Raw genomic sequence first — 19,070 nt, forward strand, 5'->3', positions numbered from 1 at the left:
GGTTATAAGTCTTGAGCACAGGGGCTAGGCACTGTTCCTAAGCTTTTTCAAACCAGGCTAGTGCTTTACCAACTTGAAGCCACAGCACCATTTTCTAGTTTCTGGTGATTAATTGGAGATCGGAGTTTCACAGACTTTCTAGCCAGACTAGCTTTGAACAGTGATCCTCAGATCTCAGCTTCCAGAGAAGCTTGAATTACAAGTGTGAGCCACTGGCATCGAGCTTAACATAACATTTATTTGTAAAGGAAAAAGGATGGAGTCATGGTTTAGGCAATAGAGTAATTGTGCAGCAAACTCAAAGCCCTGAGTTCAAACTTCCAAAAAGAGGAGGGAGGAAAAGAGAAAACTATATTTGATAGGCTTACCTAGATCTGCTACCGTTCCCCCTTTAACAGGTGTATTTTCACTATCTTTTTTTGGGTTTACTAAAAATTACACAAACAAACAAAAAAAGAAAGGTTAGAGGAAAAATTGTCCTGTTTTTATAAAATAGAACATGAAACTACTACATAACTTACTACTTACCATCATGTATAATACCACAGGCTCAACTGTAAAACATTAGCACTTAACAGACTAGATTCTATAATTAACTTCTCAAGTCACAAAATATTAACAAACCCATTCAGTCCCTTGTCTTTAAAAAAAAAAAAAGACACTAATTTTTTTTCTCTAATTTCTATGCTGTTAGTGGCACAACATTAGCCAGGGGCACAAAACCTCAGGAACAGACGACCCCAGTTCAAGTGCCAGACTGGTAAACACATAAAGGCTGACTAAACTATACGACCAATAAAGGTCTTTTTGAAGCTGAGCATCAAAGGCCCATGCCTGTAATACTAGCTACTCAGAAGCCTGAGACAGAAGGATCATGCACTGGAAAGTCAGTGAGATTCTTTTTTTTGTTGGCCATGGGGCCTGAACTCTGGGCCTGGGCGCTGTCCCTCAGCTCTTCAGCTCAAGGCGAGCGCTCTACCACTTGAGCTACAGCGCCACTCCTGGCCTTTTCTGCTTATGTGGTGCTGAGGAATTGAACCCAGGGCCTTATGCATGCAAGGCAAGCACTCTATCACGGAGCCACCTTCCAGCCCCATCACTGAGATTCTTGTCTTCAATTAACCACAAAAAGACTAAAGTGTAACTGTATCTGAAGTGGTGGCCCTGAGCATAAAAACTCAGGGATAGGGTTGGGAAAGTAGTTTAGTGGTAGAGTGCTTGCCTAGCATGCATGAAGCCCTGGGTTTTATTCCTCAGTACCACACTAACAGAAAAAGCTAAAAGTGGCCCTGTGGCTCAAGTGGTAGAGTGCTAGCCTTGAGCAAAGAAACTCAGAAACAGTGTCTAGACCCTGAGTTCAAGCCCCAGGTCTGGGGGGGAAGCCTCAGGGATACAACCCTAACCCAAAGTGTAAGCCCCAGGACAAGAAAAGTCTCTATCTCACATACATGTCTCTTATTTATGCACTGGAGGATGGTGGTAAAGAATAAATTAATCAATTCCTGTCATATGTCTTTACTTTGCATTGTGCTGAGCCTTTTTTGAAAATTTTATCACAGGTTCGCTGCGGATACATACAATCAAAGGTCATTTTTTTAAAGTTCATAAATATTTAAACACACTTTGTGCTTCAATATACAGAATACTAAGCCAGAAATTAGGCAACTATTTATATGTTAGGTATGATCTATAAAATATAATACTGAAGGCTTTCAAGTTTGTATCCACATAAACCATTATCTAGCAACTTAAATAGGTGTAATATAGTTTTAAAGATTTCCATATGAATTATTAATTCTGTTGACACTACAACACTCATTAATTTGAAAGCATTTCTAGATGTAGGTAACTTATTTAATCTCAATGGATTTTTCAATAAAGAAATAGCCAATTACTTTAAGAATGGCAATATTAAAAGCTAATTTTAAAAGAAATACATTCAGATTTTAAAATTGAGAAGTATGAACCTACAGGAAAAGCTTAATCACTGAAGGAGAAAATTATATCTAGCACCCGTTCTGATACAGAAGAATACAAACCATTTTTGGGGAGTACCACTTCCTCTATATTAGGTACGGGAGTTGGATCCTCCATGTCCTTGGTAAGATCTTCTTGCTCATCTTCCTCTTTTTGACTTCTGCGCTTCCCGTAAAGATTAGCTTGCCTAAAACATACAGGCATATAAAATATAAGCAAGAAAAAAATATAAGCAAGATCAATTACAGTTATTAGAGCAAACTGTTTTTGAATATCTAAATTATTCATAGAAATTATGCTTAGAAATCACTTCTAAAGACAATTAGAAACAAATCAAATCATTCACAATTCTCAAATTACATGTAATCAAAAATTAAAATGAAATTTAAAAATTAAAGTGAAGTTATCAGTATAAGAAACAGGCAGGCTGGGAAAGTGGCTCAGTGGTAGAGCGCTTGCTTGCCTTGTATGCATGAGGCCCTGGGTTCCATTCCTCAGCACAACATAAGCAGAAAGAAAAAAGCCGGAAGTGGAGCTGTGGATCAAGTGGTAGAGCGCTAGCCTTGAGCTGAAGAGCTAAGGGACAGTGCCCAGGCCCAGAGTTCAGGCCCCACGACTGGACCTCCCCCCCAAAAAAAGAAAGAAACAGGCAAAGAAATCCTGCTATTCAAAGTGCTGACAGTGTCCTAAAGGAAGCTTAAATTAGTATATATAACAAAACCCCTGCTGCATCAAACCAGTGGCCGCTGAATACCATCCATGAACAAATAAGCCCAGTGAGCATGAAGCTCTGTATTCAACCCTCAAGGAGTGGGAAGGGGTAGAAAAACAAATATGGCAGCTTCTGGGCTGGGAAGGTGGGCTCAGTGGTAGAGTGCTTGCCTTGCATGCATAAGGCCCTGGGTTCAAGTCCTCAGCACCACATAAGCAGAAAAAGCCAGAGTGGCACCGTGGCTCAAGTGGTAGAGCACTCGCCTTGAGCTAAAGAGCTGAGGGACAGCGTCCAGGCCCAGAGGTGTCTTCTCTCTCACACTATCATCACTTACATAAGAAATAGTCACTGGGCAATAGTAACTCACACCTGCAATCCTAGCTACTGAGGAAGTTGAGATCTGCAGATCATGGCTAGAAGTGAGCCCAAAGTAAAAGTCTATGAGACTTTTATCTCATCAATTAAAAGAAAAAAAAAGGAAGTAGAGGTTTGGCTGAAGTGATACAGTGCTACCTTTGAGTAAAAGAAGCCCAGGGACAGCACCCAGGCCCTAAGTTTAAGCCCCAGGACCAGGAAAAATAAATAAATAAAATCACAAAAGTAGCTCTTGCTCTTTATACTCAAAAATATACACATTTAGAAAAATAATGGTTGCATTACCATTTTCTAAGACAAAACCAGAAGCTCTGCAAAATCATGTATCTATAATAAATTTTCTTTTTGGGTCCGGTTGTGGGCCTGAACTCTGGGCCTGGGCCCTGTCCCTTAGCTCTTCAGCTCAAGGCGAGCGCTCTACCACTTGAGCCACAGCGCCACTTCTGGCTCTTTTCTGCTTATGTGGTGCTGAGGAATCAAACCCAGGCAGGGCCTCATGCATGCAAGGCAAACACTCTACCACTGAGCCACCTTCCCAGCCCCTCTATAATAATTTTAAATATGTAATTTATTACATATATACTTCAGACTAGGCATTGTTCAAAGGCTTTTTTTTTGGTCAGTCATGGGCTTGAAGTCAGGCCTGGGCACACTGTCCATGACCCTCTTTGAGTTCAAGTCTAGTGCTCTACCAATGAGCCACAGCATCACTTCCAGTTTTTTCTGAGTAGTTTGTTGGAGATAAGAGTCTCATGGTGCCAGGTGCAGGTAGCTCACGCCTATAATCCAAACTATTCAGGAGGCTGAGATCTGAGGATCTTGGTTCAAAGCCAGCCAGGGCAGGAAAGTCTGTGAGACTCTTACCTCCAATTAACCAACAGAAGCCCGGAAATGGCACTGTGGCTCAGGTGGTAGAGTACTAGCCTTGAGTTGAAGAGCTCAAGGACAGAGGCTAGGCTGAGTTCAAGCCCCACGACCACCAACAACCACAACAACAACAAAAAAAGTCTCACGGACTTTCCTGCCTAGGCTAGCTTTGAACCTCAATACTCAGACGTCAGCCTCCTGAGCAGCTTGGATTATGGGCGTGAGTCACCGGTTTCCTGCTTGTTCAAAGCTTTTAAAATTTCATTTAATTCCTATAACAACGTATTTAGCAGAAAAAAATAATTCTTCCATTCTGTGCTTAGACAGTTCCTATCTTCTGAGTTTGTTTGATACAAATGAGAAAGTTAATCAAATCTGAGAAAAAGACATTAACTATGGTATATATGAATTCTTACACTTTGCCCAGGCCCATTTCTCAAGACATGTGCATACAGAAAAAAGACTGTATAGAAGGTGCTTTTGTATAAATATAACAAGATGCCAATAAGAAAACAGCCCATAATAAGCTAACAGCCCAAAAGTCTTCCATAGAGTTCAAAGTAGGACTTACTTTCAGCAAACTTCCAATATCAATTGTACACATCTGGGACGTCCTCTAAAGTTTATTAATTGTATTTTTAAATCATGTTGCAGTTCTTACCCTTTCTTTCCACTCTTCTTTCGTGATTCTGCAGGTGTGGGAGGTGGTGGTGAAGGGGAGTGTTTCCTCTTTCTTGCATTAGCTGATGCTTTTCTATCTCTCCTTTCTGGACTTCTGACTGGCTAGGAAGAAGTAAATGAAAATAAGTATCAGCTGTGGTGATTCCTCAGTTTTTTTAGATATAGCAACATCCAAGGCTACTGCTACCAGCCACCTTTCACATCTCTCAATGGAACGATCAAGAAAAAATCCCACAATGCAACACTTTATGATGAACACTTCCAAACTCTGTCTTCCTGTTCATATAGTAATTACAAATACAAAACAATGCTAATGAATGAGTGAAAAGATATGAAAATGACCCTGTGAAAGTGTTCTGCAATATAAAGTACTCTGGGCTAAGGAAAGTGGTCAGTTGTAGAAGATATTTTTGGTGTGTGTGCTAGTCCTTGGGTTTGAACTCAGGCCCTGGGGTACTGAACCTGAGCATTTGTGTTCAAGGCTAGCATTCTACCACTTGGACTATAGCCCCACTGTCAGCTTTTTGTGGTTAACTGGTGGTAAGAATCTCACAGATTTTCCTGCACGGGCTGGTTTTGAATCGCGATCCTCAGATCTCAGCCTCCCAAGAAACTATATTACAGGTGGGAGCCACCAGCAACTGGTGGTAGAAGACTTCTAATGCATTAAGACCCCAGGTTTGACTCCCAGGATGAGAACAAAGGAAATAAAAAATAAGGAGAAAGCAAAGTATTAAGAGTAAATATGTAAACCTATCTATTTGCCAAAGAAGGTATTTTTTGATCAGTTGTAGGGCTTGAACTGGACTGGGCTATGCCCCTGAGCTCTTTATTTTGTTCAAGGATAGCATTCTACTACTTTGAGCCATAGCTCCACATTATTTTTTTTTAAACTGGTTAATTGGAGATAAGAGTTTCATGGGGACTTTTCTGCCCAGGTTGGTTTTGAGTCACAATTCTCAGATGTCAGCTTCCTGAGTAACTACGATTACAAGCATAGCCACCTACACTGACTATATATATATATATATATATTTTTTTTTTTTTTTGGGGGGGGGGGAAATTAAGTCAAATTCCTAGATCAAGATAAGCTAAAAAGACCAGTAGCCAGTGGCTCAAGCCTGTAATCATAGCTACTCAGGAGGCTGACATCTGAGGATTGCAGTTTGGGCAGAGCAGTCCCCTGAGACTCTTATCTCCAATAAGCTACCAAAAAAAAAAAAAAAGAGCCAGAAATAGCACTATGGCTCAAGTGGTAGAACGCTAACCTTGAGCACCAAGAGGCTCAGGAACAGAACACAGGCCCTGAGTTCAAGCTCCAGTATAGGCCAAAAAAGATAATCAACCACTCAAAATACAGAAGTGGCGCTGTGGCTCAAGGTGGTAGAGCACTAGCCTTGAGTGACAGAGCCTAGACCCTATGTTCAAGCCTCATGACTAACAAAGGAAAAAACAAAAAAAGAAAAACATGAAAAGGTTTTACTTTATACGTTAATGGTTTAAAAAGAATGAAAGTCTCAGCCAAACATGGTAACACACACCTGAAATCACACTAGAAAAGGTGAAGCAAAAATATCTTAGATTTGAGGTGATCTGGGGAAAATTTGAAGCATTCATGGGGCTTTTTTTCTTTCTTTTATTTTAATTCTTGTGGGGCTTGAACTTAGTGCCCAGACACTATCCCTGAGCTTTTTCTCTCAAGGCTAGTGCTCTGCCACATTCAACCACAGCACCATTTCTGGTTTTCTGGTGGTCAATTGGAGATAATAGTCTCATGGACTTTCTTGTCCAGGCCAGCTTTGAACTGTGATCCTCCTCAGGTCACAGCCTTCTGAGTAGCAAAGATTATAGGTGGAAGCCACCAACGTCTTTCTGTATTTTCTTTCATACATACATACACGGTGCTTTAAAAAACTGGGTCTTGGGCCCGTTGCCAGTGGCTCGCACCTGTCATCCTAGCTACTCAGGAGGCTGAGATCTGAGTGAAGATCACAGTTCAAAGCCAGCCCAGGCAAGAAAGCCCATGAGACTCTTATCTCCAATTAACCACCAGAAAACCAGAAGTGGCGCTGTAGATCAAGTGATAGAGCGCTCGCCTTGAACTGAAGAGCAGAGTTCAAACCCCACAACCAACCAAAAAAAAAAAGGTGAGCTGGGTGCTAGCAGCTGTCATCCTCATCCTAGCCACTCAGGAGGCTGAGATCTGAGTATTGTGGTTCAAAGCCAGCTCAGGGATATAGAGGACAGGACATGAGACACCTCCAATTAAGGACCTTAAAAACCTTAAGTGGAATTGTAGCTCAAAGTGTTGTAGCACTAGCCTTGAGCAAAAAAGCCCAAGGACAGACTCCAGGCCCTGAGTTCAAAAACCAGGATCAGTTTTAAAAAAGAAAAAAAGGATATTAAATGTCCAGTGCCCACACCAAAGTACTCACCAAACTGCAAGATAATCCATCAGTTAAGTTATGGTGAGATACAAAAATTTAAACTAGACCTAGAGGAGAAAATCAGCTGTACTATTCCATATTGCATAGACCAGGTAATCTCAATATCCCTTTCAGATGATTATAGTGACTTTTACAAGTAATGATAGCTGATACACACAATTCATCAATGAAGACGAAGACATTTAGGACTAGAAAAGAAAAACTCTTAGTGGTTAAAAAATGGAGTACCTCTTCATTTTTTGTTGAAATTCGCTGACGAAAGCTCACTGGTTTCCTGTTTTCATCTACTTCATAATCCTCCTCATTCATCCATTCATTGAAAATATCAGTATCCAAAATCCATTTTACATGAACCTAAATCACATCAAAGAAGGAACATGGATGTATTAAAATTACACAAGCTTTTAAAGTATTCTAAAGGAAAAGCAGCTAATTCTCAAAGGCAGATTAAATAAAACAGATGTAAAACATCTACTAGGAATTAGACCTTCGCCACAATTTAACCTTTTCTAATTTTTTTTTTGCTGGTCCTGGGGCTTGAACTCAGGACCTAGGTACTGTCTCTGAGTCTCTTTGTGCTAGCACTCTACCATTTGAGTAACAGCACCACTTCTTGCTTTTTCTGAGTAGTTTACTGGAGATAAGATTCTCAGAGACTTTACTGCCTGGCTGGCTTTGAATTGTGATCTTCAGATCTCAGCCTCCTGAGTAGCTAGGATTATAGCTGTGTGCCACAGGCACCACCTACTTTTTCTAATTTTTACTTTTTATCTCCCATTGGTAAAGAAGATAGTATCGCAGGGGGAGGGGGGACAAAATGGACTAGAGGCATCTGCTATTTTTATTCCATGAGTGAGAACCATGTAGAGGAGATTAGATTCTGTAGTGAAAAAAGCCAGAATCAATTAAGAAGTGACTGGGAGGCAGCAGGAGGAAAGAAGCAGAGAAGGCTGGACAGGCAGGATCTAGCTGTCCTGATTGGAAGAAAAATCCATGTACCTTCCAGGGTTTTTCTGGAATTGGTGGCTCTTCAATTTCAGCATCAACATCACTACTATGGACCCAAGTATCATAGCTATAGAGTAAGTGAAAAAAAAAATCAAATTAGCTTCAGTTCATTCATTAGACAACGTCCATTCATTAGACAAAATGTATTAGCAAATAATGTATTTTAGAAATATAATTAGCAGCCAGATTCCTGAGGCTCAGGCCTATAATCAAAGCAACTCAAGGTGAGATCCTCACAGTTCCAAGGTCAACCTGAAAGTCTAAGCCTCTATCTCTAAATTAGCCAGCAAAAACTGGGGCTGGAAGAATAGCTCAAGTGACACAGTACCAACTAAGCAACCAAGCTGAAAAAGTATGAGCTCCTCAATTCAAACTCCAGTAGGGAAGGGAAGGAGGAAAAGGAGGTTAAGACTGACACTGTTATCCGAGCTATTCAGAAGGCTGAGATCTGAGTCATAATCAAAAGACAGTCTGGTCAGAAAAGTGGGAAACTCTTTTTTCCAATTAACCACCACCAAAAGAAGAAAAGCAAAGCAAGGCAAAGCAAGCAAGAACCCAGTGCCCAGGGCCTGAGTTCAAACCTCAGCACTGGCAAACATACACACAGAAAAATTACAACATAATAAATTGTATCAGATTTTTAATTCAAGCAAACACCTCATATCTATCAAACATCAATAAAGCAGTATAAAAATTATATAGCAACTACTATCAGGTATCTGGTATTAAGAAATTACTCTTCTGGGCTGGGAAGATGGCTCAGTGGTAGAGCGCTTGCCTTGCATGCCTGAGGCCCTGGGTTCGATTCCTCAGCACCATATAAGCAAAAAAAGAAAAAAGCCGGAAGTGGCACTGTGGCTCAAGTGGTAGAGCGCTAGCCTTGAGCTGAAGAGCTGAGGGACAGCGCCCAGGCCCAGAGTTCAGGCCCCACGACTGGACCAAAAAAAAAAAAAAAAAAAAAAGAAATTACTCTTCTGAGGACTGACAATATTATGATTAATGATTTTTTTAAGACCATTAGAACTTATTATCCTAGCTACCAGGAAGCTTTGGAACATTACAACTAAAAGTTAGCAAGGACACAAAAATCCACAAGACTCTATCTCCACAATGACCAGCAAAAAGCCATAGGCTGAAAGTGTGGCTCAAGTGGTAATTGATAGCTGAGAAGCAAGCCAAGCACACACAAGGTCCAATTCAGAATTCAAACCCCAGTACTGGCAAAAATAAAAAAAAAAAAAAAAGAAAGAAAAGGAAAGGAAAGAAAAGAAAAGAAAAAAAAAAAACTGGGCATGGATGGCTCACACCTGTAATCCTAGCTACTCAGTAGGCTGAGATCTGAGGATTGAGGTTCAAGGCTAGAGCAGGCAGTAAAGTCCATGAGACTCTTATCTTCAATAAACTACCAAAAAACCAGAAGTGGTGCTGTGGCTCAAGTGGTAGAGCGGTCAACTTGAGCTAAACTGAGGGACAGTGCCCAGGCCCAGAGTTCAAGCCCCATGACTAACCAAAAAAAAAAAAAAGAAAAGGGCTGGGAAGGTGGCTCAGTGGTAGAGCACTTGCCTTGCATGCATGAGGCCCTGGGTTCAATTCCTCAGCACCATATAAGCAAAAAGAAAAAAGCTGAAAGTGGTACTGTGGCTCAAATGGTAGAGTGCTAGCCTTGAGCTGAAGAGCTGAGGGACAGCACCCAGGCCCAGAGTTCAGGCCCTATGACCAGACCCACCCCAAAAAAAAGAAAGAAAAGAAAAAAAAGCCGGGCGCTGGTGGCTTATGCCTGTAATCCTAGCTACTCAGGAGGCTGAGATCTGAGGATCATGGTTCAAAGCCAGGCAACTCCGAGAGACTCTTATCTCCAATAAAGCACTAGAAAACTGGAAGTGGCGCTGTGGCTCAAGTGGTAGAGCGCTCACTTGAGCTGAAGAGCAGAGGGACAGTGCCCAGGCCCAGAGTTCAAGACCCATGACCGACAAAAAAGAAAAGAAAGGTCCTCTGATTTAAGAAACATGTATGAACTTATTATTCATTTTATGGTTAAATGTGAGTGGAGCATGATGGTACCCCTCTGTAACTCCACCATTAGTGAAGTTGAAGCAGAAAGCCAAGATCTTGAGTTCAAGGAAAATGTGGTTGTTCACAGCAAGCTAAGGCTACATAACAAGATCCTGTTTCAAAATCCAAATAAAAATCATAATAAAGCCAGGTGCTGGTGGCTCATGCTTACAATCCTAACTACTCAAGAGGCTGAGATCTGAGGATTTCAGGTCAAAGCCAGCTGGGGAAGCAAAGTCTGATTCTTAGCTCCAATTAATCACCAGAAAACCCAGAAGTGGTGCTGTGCTCAAAATGGTAAAGCACTAGCTGAGAACATGAAGAGCTCAGGGACAGCACCCAGGCCCTGAGTTCAAGCCCCACAATGGACCAAAAAGAAAAAAAAAAACCTTCCATAAACAATACGAATCTACAAAGATAATGTTATTTAGAAAATGAAGCTATACACTTGCTGTGACATAAATCTTTGTACAGTAACTACCTGTACCAATGTTTACTGTCTGAAGAGAGGAGCTCAAAAGCTCCACATACAAATAGGACAGAAACATTAAAATTACCCTGTTTTGATCAGTAGATTCTATCCATATGCATTAAAATACCACAATGTACCTCGTAAGTACATACATTTACTACATAAATCAAAATAATCTTTATAAATAGGCTAACTCACTTTTCACCATTACATACTTTAGGTATATATTGAATTATCATATCATATACCACAAATATGTACAATTAAACCAATAAATTATATTAAAAAAATTACCTGTCTGGGTAAAAACCCCAGTGCACTAATACCTGCTTATCTTTTCTCATCACTGGTCTCAACCATTCTTCTGAAAGAGAAAAAAGAAAATACATCAAAATATAAAAATAGCAAATAACTATGACTTAATTGAAAATTTTACTAAGAACTTTTGGTTTGCTAATAAAATTGAAAGAAAAAAAATTTAACTGAAGGCTATCTGCTAGATTAAAGGAACATTAATCAGCTTGCATATTCAGTTTCTAATGTCTAGATCTACTATCTATCACTCTTACCAAAGAGTGTTCACTGAAGTACATTACTCCCTTCCATTTATCTACTTGTCTTTCTCTTCCACACAAGACAAAACCATAATGTAAACTTTTTTATTGTTTTAGCTCTCAGACCCGCTAATCCCTTTTCTGTATGCCACTGTATTAACTACATATTTCAAGATATAAATCATGCAATATACCCATGTAACCCCTCTGTACGGTATTTTCACAATAAATTTTTTTTTTTTAAATCATGCCTTGATGCAAGTATTTGGTTGATTATTTTGCTGCCTCTATACCCACCTTTTCTGGTGTCCTATAATGTTATGTAGTAGCTCAGTGATAGTAGTTTTACCTAGCATGCTCAAAGCCTTGGATTCCATCCTTCAATTTAAAATGAGAAGAAAAAGACAGGATGGGGAATGTAGCTCAGTGGTAGACTTCTTCCTTACCAAGCACTAGATCTGGACTTCATCCCCAGAAATCACAAAAAGAAACAAAAATAGAAGAAAACAATACTTTTCAAAACAAGACAACTTTGACATTCTTTATTTTCCTTGTATCTGTTATTGTAATCTTTTTTTTGGGGGGTGGGGTGGGGTCAGTTGTGGGGCTTGAACTCAGCCTGGGCGCTGTCCCTGAGCTCTTCAGCTCAAGGTTAGCTCTCTACCATTTGAGTCACAGCATCCCTTCCAGTTTTCTGGTGGTTTATTGGAGATAAGTCTCAAGGACTTTCCTGCCCGAGCTTTGAATCATGATCCTCAGATCTCATCCTCCTGAGTAGCTAGGATTACAGGTGTGAGCCACCAGAGCCCCTTGTAATCTTCTTGAGTGTAAGCACTCAATTTGGGGCTGTAGAATAATTATAGAATGTTGCCTAGGCCTACAACAAACAGTTCCTTCACTAGAACCAAAAAACAAAACAAAAAGCCTGTGATTACAGGCTATAGATAGTATTCTTTTCTTAAAAATTTTAGTGTCGCCGGGCGCTGGTGGCTCACGCCTGTAATCTTAGCTACTCAGGAGGCTGAGATCTGAGGATTGCGGTTCAAAGCCAGCCAGGGCAGGAGAGACCGTGAGACTCCTATCTCCAATAAACCACCAGAAAACCAGAAGTGGCGCTGTAGCTCAAGTGGTAGAGCGCTCGCCTTGAGCTGAAGAGCTGAGGGACAGCGCCCAAGCCCAGAGTTCAAGCCCCACGACTGACAAAAAAAAAAAAAAATTTAGTGTCAAGGTGATGTACAGAGGGGTTATGGTTACATAAGGTAGTGAGTACATTTGTTGATCTTGTTACCCCCATCCCTCATTTTTCTCCCTCTCCCTAAATAGTATTCTTTTAGTTTCCTCTTCCAAAGACAGGTGTTAATTATATATTAACTATGGTTATTTGAATTAACTCTATTTCAGCACTAGTCATCATGGCTTCTTAGGAAGTCTGAATTTATCTAGGAAAACTTGTTTCTAGCCAGTTATGATGATGGTAGATGTAACTCTAGCTACTCAAGAGACAGGATCTCAAGTTCAAATGAAGTTATCTAGATTCTATTTTCAAAGACAAAATAAAAAGGCAGGGCTGGGAAGATAGCTCAGTGGTAGAGTGCTTGCCTAGCATGCATGAGGCCCTGGGTTTGATTCCTCAGCACCACATAAGCAGAAAAAGCTGGAAGTGGCGCTGTGGCTCAAGTGGTAAAGCGCTAGCCTTGACCTGAAGAGCTGAGGGACAGCACCCAGGCCTAGAGTTCAGGCCCCATGATTGACAAAAATAAACAGAAATAATAAATGAATAAATGGGCTAGAGGAGTAGCTCAAAAGGTGGAGCACCTGCCTACCAAAATCTGAGACCCTGTGTTCAATCCTAATTTTGCAAAAGCAAGTAAAAAATCTTAATCATCACAATAAAAGCAAATTTCTGAAAAGGGTCTTTGAAAGTCAAGGAAATAGCTCCGCCGGGTGCTGGTGGCTCACGCTTGTAATCCTAGCTACTCAGGAGGCTGAGATCTGAGGATCTCGGTTCAAAGCCAGCCCGGGCAGGAGAGACCGTGAGACTCCTATCTCCAATAAACCACCAGAAAACCGGAAGTGGCGCTGTAGCTCAAATGGTAGAGCTCTTGCCTTGAGCTGAAGAGCTGAGGGACAGCGCCCAGGCCCGGAGTTCAAGCCCCACGACGGACAAAAAAAAGAAAAAGAAAATAGCTCCAATCTAGGTAAATCAGCTAAGCAAACCTGATTTTTCAATCACAGTTTCAATGAGTAATAGCCACAGCTTCAGACTAAATAAAGCCACAAAGCCCATATTTCAGAATTCTTTGTGAATCATCCAACTGGTTACCTTGCTCTCTTGAAAGAAATTAAAAAACAATTAGTCCTCATTCTATAACCTGACATTCCAATGAGGCCAAGTCTCAGAAAGATGGAGGAGAGAGGCCACAGGACTTTTGAACTAATTTGTTGCTATGGTTTAGATAAATAGCTCCCCCAAAGGCCTATGCATTAAAGACTTCTCCTCTATTACCCCCCCCCACACACACACACAGCTAGCTGGAGGAATCATTTGGACAATGCCATTAGCAGGTCCTAGTTGGAAGTGTTCTGATGATACATGAGTGTGCCCTTCAAGATAGTATCAGGACCCTAGGGCACCCTTCTTCGTCCTCTTTTACTTCCCAGCCCCCATGAAGCAAACAGCTTTCTCCATTATGTGATGCAATTTGTATGATGTGCTGACTAAAACAGACCAAAATGCAGTGTCAGACAATTGCCCACAGGATGAACCTCCGAAGTGAGACAGACTAAACCTTCCTTTTTTAGTATTTTGTTCTAGTAACAACAAGCTGATTTAGATACCTGTCCTGTTTCTTTTGGCTCTCTAGTAAGATTATTTTCTATTCAAAATGCTGACCTACCTTTAAACACTGTACAGTTATAGGAGGGAAGGAAAAAAAAGAATAGCCATCTTAATCACTGATGATTTTGACAGCCATTGCCTGTGAAAAATTTCCTAGCGGAAGAAATAATTAAAGGTTTCAGATATCTAAACTTACATCCTCTTTCAAGATGTTCTATATTTATACAGAATGTGTGTTAGTCTTCATAATCAACATGACTATCCTGAGAGCTGCCTGGGGATTATTAAAGCACTCCTCTGAGTTATCTGGATGTGTCTGGATGTGTCTTTTCCAGACACAATTAGATCAGGAGGGCTCTGATCTAATGGATAAAGTCCTTGATGGGTTTATAATGTGATTAATTGAGAAGTACAAGTAGGAGGTGAGGCCTAATAGGAGGATAAAGGTCACTGAAGGTTTGTCATTGGAGGCTATATGTTGCCTGATGTCTCTCCTCTCCTGTGCTCCCACCCACCACCTCTTCTCTTTTGCTGGTCCTGGGTCTGAACTCAGGGACTGGGCGATATCCTTAGACTTTTTCAGCTAAGGTTAGGTCTCTATCACTAGAACCACAGCTCTACTTCTGGCTTTTTGGTGAAACTAGAAATGAGTCTTATAGACTTTCCTGAGTAGCTAGGATGACCGGTGTGGAGCCACCAGCATCTGGCCTGATCATTTTCTATATTCCTCTATATTCTGCCTCCTGTCTGCCACGGGATGAGAACCTACTGTCACATTCTCATGCCAACACGTTCTGCCCAAGGCCATGAGCCCAAGGGAATGAATATGGACTAAACATCACTATAAATATCCATCTCCATTCTTTCCTCCTCCCCTTCCCCCCTTTCTCAATGCTGGGATTGAACTGAAGTCTTTACCTGTACCAAGCAAGCAACCCTGACCTAGCCCTTGGTCTTTTTAGAGACAGGGCCTCTTTCTCCTTTAAGCTGTCTCTGTCAGGTTTTTTAGACATAACTATGCAAAAGTAACGAATGTAGCCAAGACTTAATTTATGAAGAAATTACTAGTAGGAAAATTCATTTTATGTCTTCTATGACTCAACATAAGAGGAAACAATACAATATGTAGGGCCACAAGAGAAGCATCCAAAGGATCAGGAAAAGAAGCCTATGCCAAAGTCTGAAGCAGAATTTTCATGGAAAAGGAAAAATTGGACATAATAAACAATTTACTTATTTTTCAGAAAGGCTTTGGGGCATGGAGAAGTCTTGAGCCAACATGTGCCTCAGTGAATAGACTACCTGTCTAGCAAGGACAAATCCCTGAATTCAAAACCTCAATAGCATAAAAAAAAATCTAATTACCAGATATCCAACACTGGAGTAATACAGAAACTGAGAAATACTAACATGGTAAAAACTGGTATTAGTTGGCTTGTATCTGAACTACAAATGGACAAAAGAAACATTAAAAAACTGGCTAAGAATAATAGTAAAATAAAAAAAGGCAAGTGAAAGTAGTAAAGTTTCATACTTCTGGTACTCAGGAGGACTGCAGTCTAACTCCACACTTGAGCAAAAAGAGTCACTATGTAAATATAGCAAAAGGGGCTGGAGGTGTGGCTCAAATAGTAGAGAACTTTCCAAGAGCAAGACCCCTAACTCAAACTCTAGTGCGTGGTGAGAATCACAAAGAGGGAAAATCCTCTTTTGTAATATCCACAAAGGTAAATACAGCCAGGCACTGGTGGGTCATGCCTGTAATTCTAGCTACTTATGACACTGAGATCTTAGGATCACAGTTTGAAGCCAGCCTGGGCAAAAAATTCTGTGAGACTCTTATCTTCAATAAACTACTCAGAAAAAGCCAGAGGTAGCACTGTGGTTTAAGTGGTAGAGTGCTAGCCTTGAGCACAAAGAGCCTCAGGGACAGTGTCCAGGCAGAGTTCAAGCCCCAGGACTGGCAAAAAAAGAAAAAGAAAAGAAAGAGGGGGAAGGGAGGGAAGAAGGGAGGGTGGGGGAGTGGAGGGGGGAAAGAGGAAGGAAAATATATGGCTGCTTCAAGTAGATCTCCAGCTGAGCAAGCAAAACAAACAAGAACATGAGGCCCTGAATTCAAACCCTAGTAACCACTAAAACTTAATAAGAATCTTTGAGGCTAAGAAGGTGGCTTAGTGGTAGAGTGCTTGCTTAGCATACATGAAGCCCTGGGTTTGATTCCTCAGCACCGTATACACAGAAAAAGCAAGAAGTGGTGCTGCAGCTCCAACTGGTAAGCATGCTAGCCTTGAGCACAGAGAGGCTCAGAGATAAAGCCCAGGCACGGAGTTTAAGCCCCAGGACCTGGGGTAGGGGTGAGGAGGGGGGTGTCTTTTTAGGGCACTGTTGGCTCACACTTGTAAGTCTAGGTTCTCAGAAGATCTTGGTTCAAAGCCAGTCAGAGCAGAAAAGTCATTAAGACTCCTAGCTCCAATTAACCAGCTGTGGCTTGGGTGGTAGAGTGCCAGCTGTGAGAAAGCTGAAAATACACAGTTTCTGGTTCAAGCCCAGTGTAACAGCTTTCTGGGCAACTGCACAAGGGGCTGGCTTCAGTCTCATTAGCACTAATAGAAAATCAGCATACTTGGGATGCCTGAGAGCCAAGGAGAACAAAAGATAATCCAGCAGAAAGCTGCGCCAGAGCACTTGCAGTAGCACAGACGGACACCAGAGGGAGAAATAAGTAAACCTCCCAATTTAAAAAAATCATGGAGAAGCCCAGGGATGATTGTTCACACCTGTCATTCTAGCTACTGGGGAGGTTGAGATCCGATGATCACCGCTCAAAGCCAGTCTGGGCGATAAGGCCTGTGAGACTCTTATCTCAACTACCAGAAAACCAGAAGTGGGGCTGTGGCTCAAATTGGTAGAACACTAGCCCTGAGCAAAAGAGCTTAGGAACAGCTCCCAGGCCCTGAGTTTAAGCCCCAGATTCAAGTGGTGATGTGGCTCAAGTGGTAGAGTGCTAGCCTTGAGCTGGAGAACTGAAGGACAGCACCCAGGCCCAGAGTACAGGCCCTACCACCACCACCAACAACAAAAAATAATGAAAGAAAAAAAAGAAAAAGAAACTCAGTGAGAGGGGCTAGGAATGTGGCTTAGTGGTACAATGCTTGCCTAGAATGCATGAAGCCCTGGGTTGGATTCCTCAGTTCCACATAACAGAAAAAGCTGCAAGAAGTGCTGTGGTTCAACTGTTAGTGTGCTAGCCTTGTGCAAAAGCAGCTCAGGGACAGAGCCCAGGCCCTGAGTTAAAGCCCCAGAAGAGCCAAAGAAAAAAACAAACAAACAAAAAAAGAATTGTATTTTCACAATAAAAAAAGAAAAGAAAACAAACTCAGTGAGCTACAAAAGAACACTGATCCTAAGCACAATTCAGAACAACAGAACATAAAGATATAAAAAGAGGGAAAAGAGCTGGGTGATGGTAGCTCATGCCTATAATCCCAGCTACTCGGGAGACTGAGATCTGAGGATCACAGTTCAAAGCCAGCCAGGGCAGGAATGTCTGTGAGACTCTTATCTCCAATTAACCACCAGAAAACTGGAAGTGGTGTCGTGGCTCAAGTGGTAGAATGCTTGCCTTGAGCTAAAGAGCTGAGGGACAGCGCCCAGGCCCAGAGTTCAAGAAAACAGACCATAACAGGCACGTTAAAAAGCTGACTTGAAACATAGTGTGATAGTGTAATCCAGAAGACTGAGGGAAGAAGATCATGAATTCAAAGCTGCTTTGGACTATATGGATAGCTCCAGGCCAGCCTGGATACAAACCAAATTGCTCTTCCACACAGTGAGTAAGCAAGTAAGTACATAAATGGCTATATTGTTTAAACCTTTTGGCTATGACATAAAAGATACTTATGAGTTGACAAATTCATAAGCAAATATTAACTTACCATCCTCTTGTGAGGAAGGATATGGATAAATGTGGTGGGAAGCTTTTGACTTCTCATCAGTAAATGTTCCCTAAAAAGTAAATTTACAAAGCAACATCAAAAGAAAGCACATGGCAAGGAAACTATCAGATGTTAGATACAAATTCCACAAAATTTTTAACAGTACTGTTTTACTTATATTTTGATTCACGCACACATATCAGCTTGACCTATAGATACAGCATGTAACATATGAAATGACACCTGTGTCCGTGTACACACCTTCTGCTGTCATTTCGAGAGAACTAACATAAAAACTAAAGTTAAGACATGGCTAAGGCCCAGGCTAAAATACTGAATGCAGTCTCCAACACAACTTGCAAACCTTTAGACCAAAAAGCATTCTAGAGACCATATGAATGACCTAAAGCCTTACACCATCATCAAGCCAGTAACAGTCTCCAGAGGCAGTGACAAGGTAATATAAAGGCCTTTAACCACAACCACAGGACAAATTAACTTCCTAAAGTTACATAGTAACTCATACTGCTGAGTACAGAAAAGGCAATGGGAAGAGTCATTCCTTGGATTTGAATACTATCAAAAGCACTTTTACTTGTACACAGGGTATCAGGGTATGGATGGCAAAACAAGTGTATCTGTCCCACCTATTTCATCAAGCTACATTGACTATGATATACAGATGATGCACCATTTTTTCCTGTAATGTGATCCAACTTCCGCTAAAGACTTGATGCCTCTTCAACGAATCTAAAATTTTCACTTTATCACTAACATTAAGCAATAAACTTTTAGCTTGCTTTCTAGGAGTTTTAGAAGGCACATATTCACAAAATTAGGGCAGGAAAGTCCTCATTGATGACCCAGTATTTTGTTAGTACTAGGGTTTAAACTCAGGGCCTCAGACTAGCTAGACTGGCACTTAACTTATGTGTGTGTGGTGTGTGTGTGCTCGCGCGCAGGTTTTGGGTCTAGAACTCAGATCTTGGGCACAGTCTCTGAGCTTTTATTTTTCTTTTGTCGGTCGTGGGGCTTGAACTCTGGGCCTGGGCGCTATCCCTCAGCTCTTCAGCTCAAGGCGAGCGCTCTACCACTTGAGCCACAGCGCCACTTCTGGTTTTCTGGTGGTTTATTGGAGATAGGAGTCTCAC

At 41.3% G+C, this 19,070-nt stretch overlaps 1 protein-coding gene across 1 annotated transcript in view; it reads right to left on the reverse strand.

Annotated features, from left to right (window-relative positions):
• Nucleotides 1-19,070, reverse strand: part of Smarcc1 (SWI/SNF related, matrix associated, actin dependent regulator of chromatin, subfamily c, member 1) — a 93,216-nt gene that overhangs the window by 68,268 nt on the left and 5,878 nt on the right. Inside the window, exons 3-9 of the mRNA XM_013028182.1 lie at nucleotides 17,920-17,989; nucleotides 10,886-10,955; nucleotides 8,059-8,134; nucleotides 7,288-7,413; nucleotides 4,593-4,714; nucleotides 2,040-2,164; nucleotides 369-428 (exon numbers count right to left, since the gene is read on the reverse strand). Coding sequence (XP_012883636.1) covers nucleotides 369-428; nucleotides 2,040-2,164; nucleotides 4,593-4,714; nucleotides 7,288-7,413; nucleotides 8,059-8,134; nucleotides 10,886-10,955; nucleotides 17,920-17,989 — 649 coding nt within the window. The remainder of the gene's footprint in view (nucleotides 1-368; nucleotides 429-2,039; nucleotides 2,165-4,592; nucleotides 4,715-7,287; nucleotides 7,414-8,058; nucleotides 8,135-10,885; nucleotides 10,956-17,919; nucleotides 17,990-19,070) is intronic.

Source organism: Dipodomys ordii, unplaced genomic scaffold (assembly GCF_000151885.1).
Source record: "Dipodomys ordii isolate 6190 unplaced genomic scaffold, Dord_2.0 Scaffold107, whole genome shotgun sequence".
Lineage (NCBI taxonomy): Eukaryota > Metazoa > Chordata > Mammalia > Rodentia > Heteromyidae > Dipodomys > Dipodomys ordii.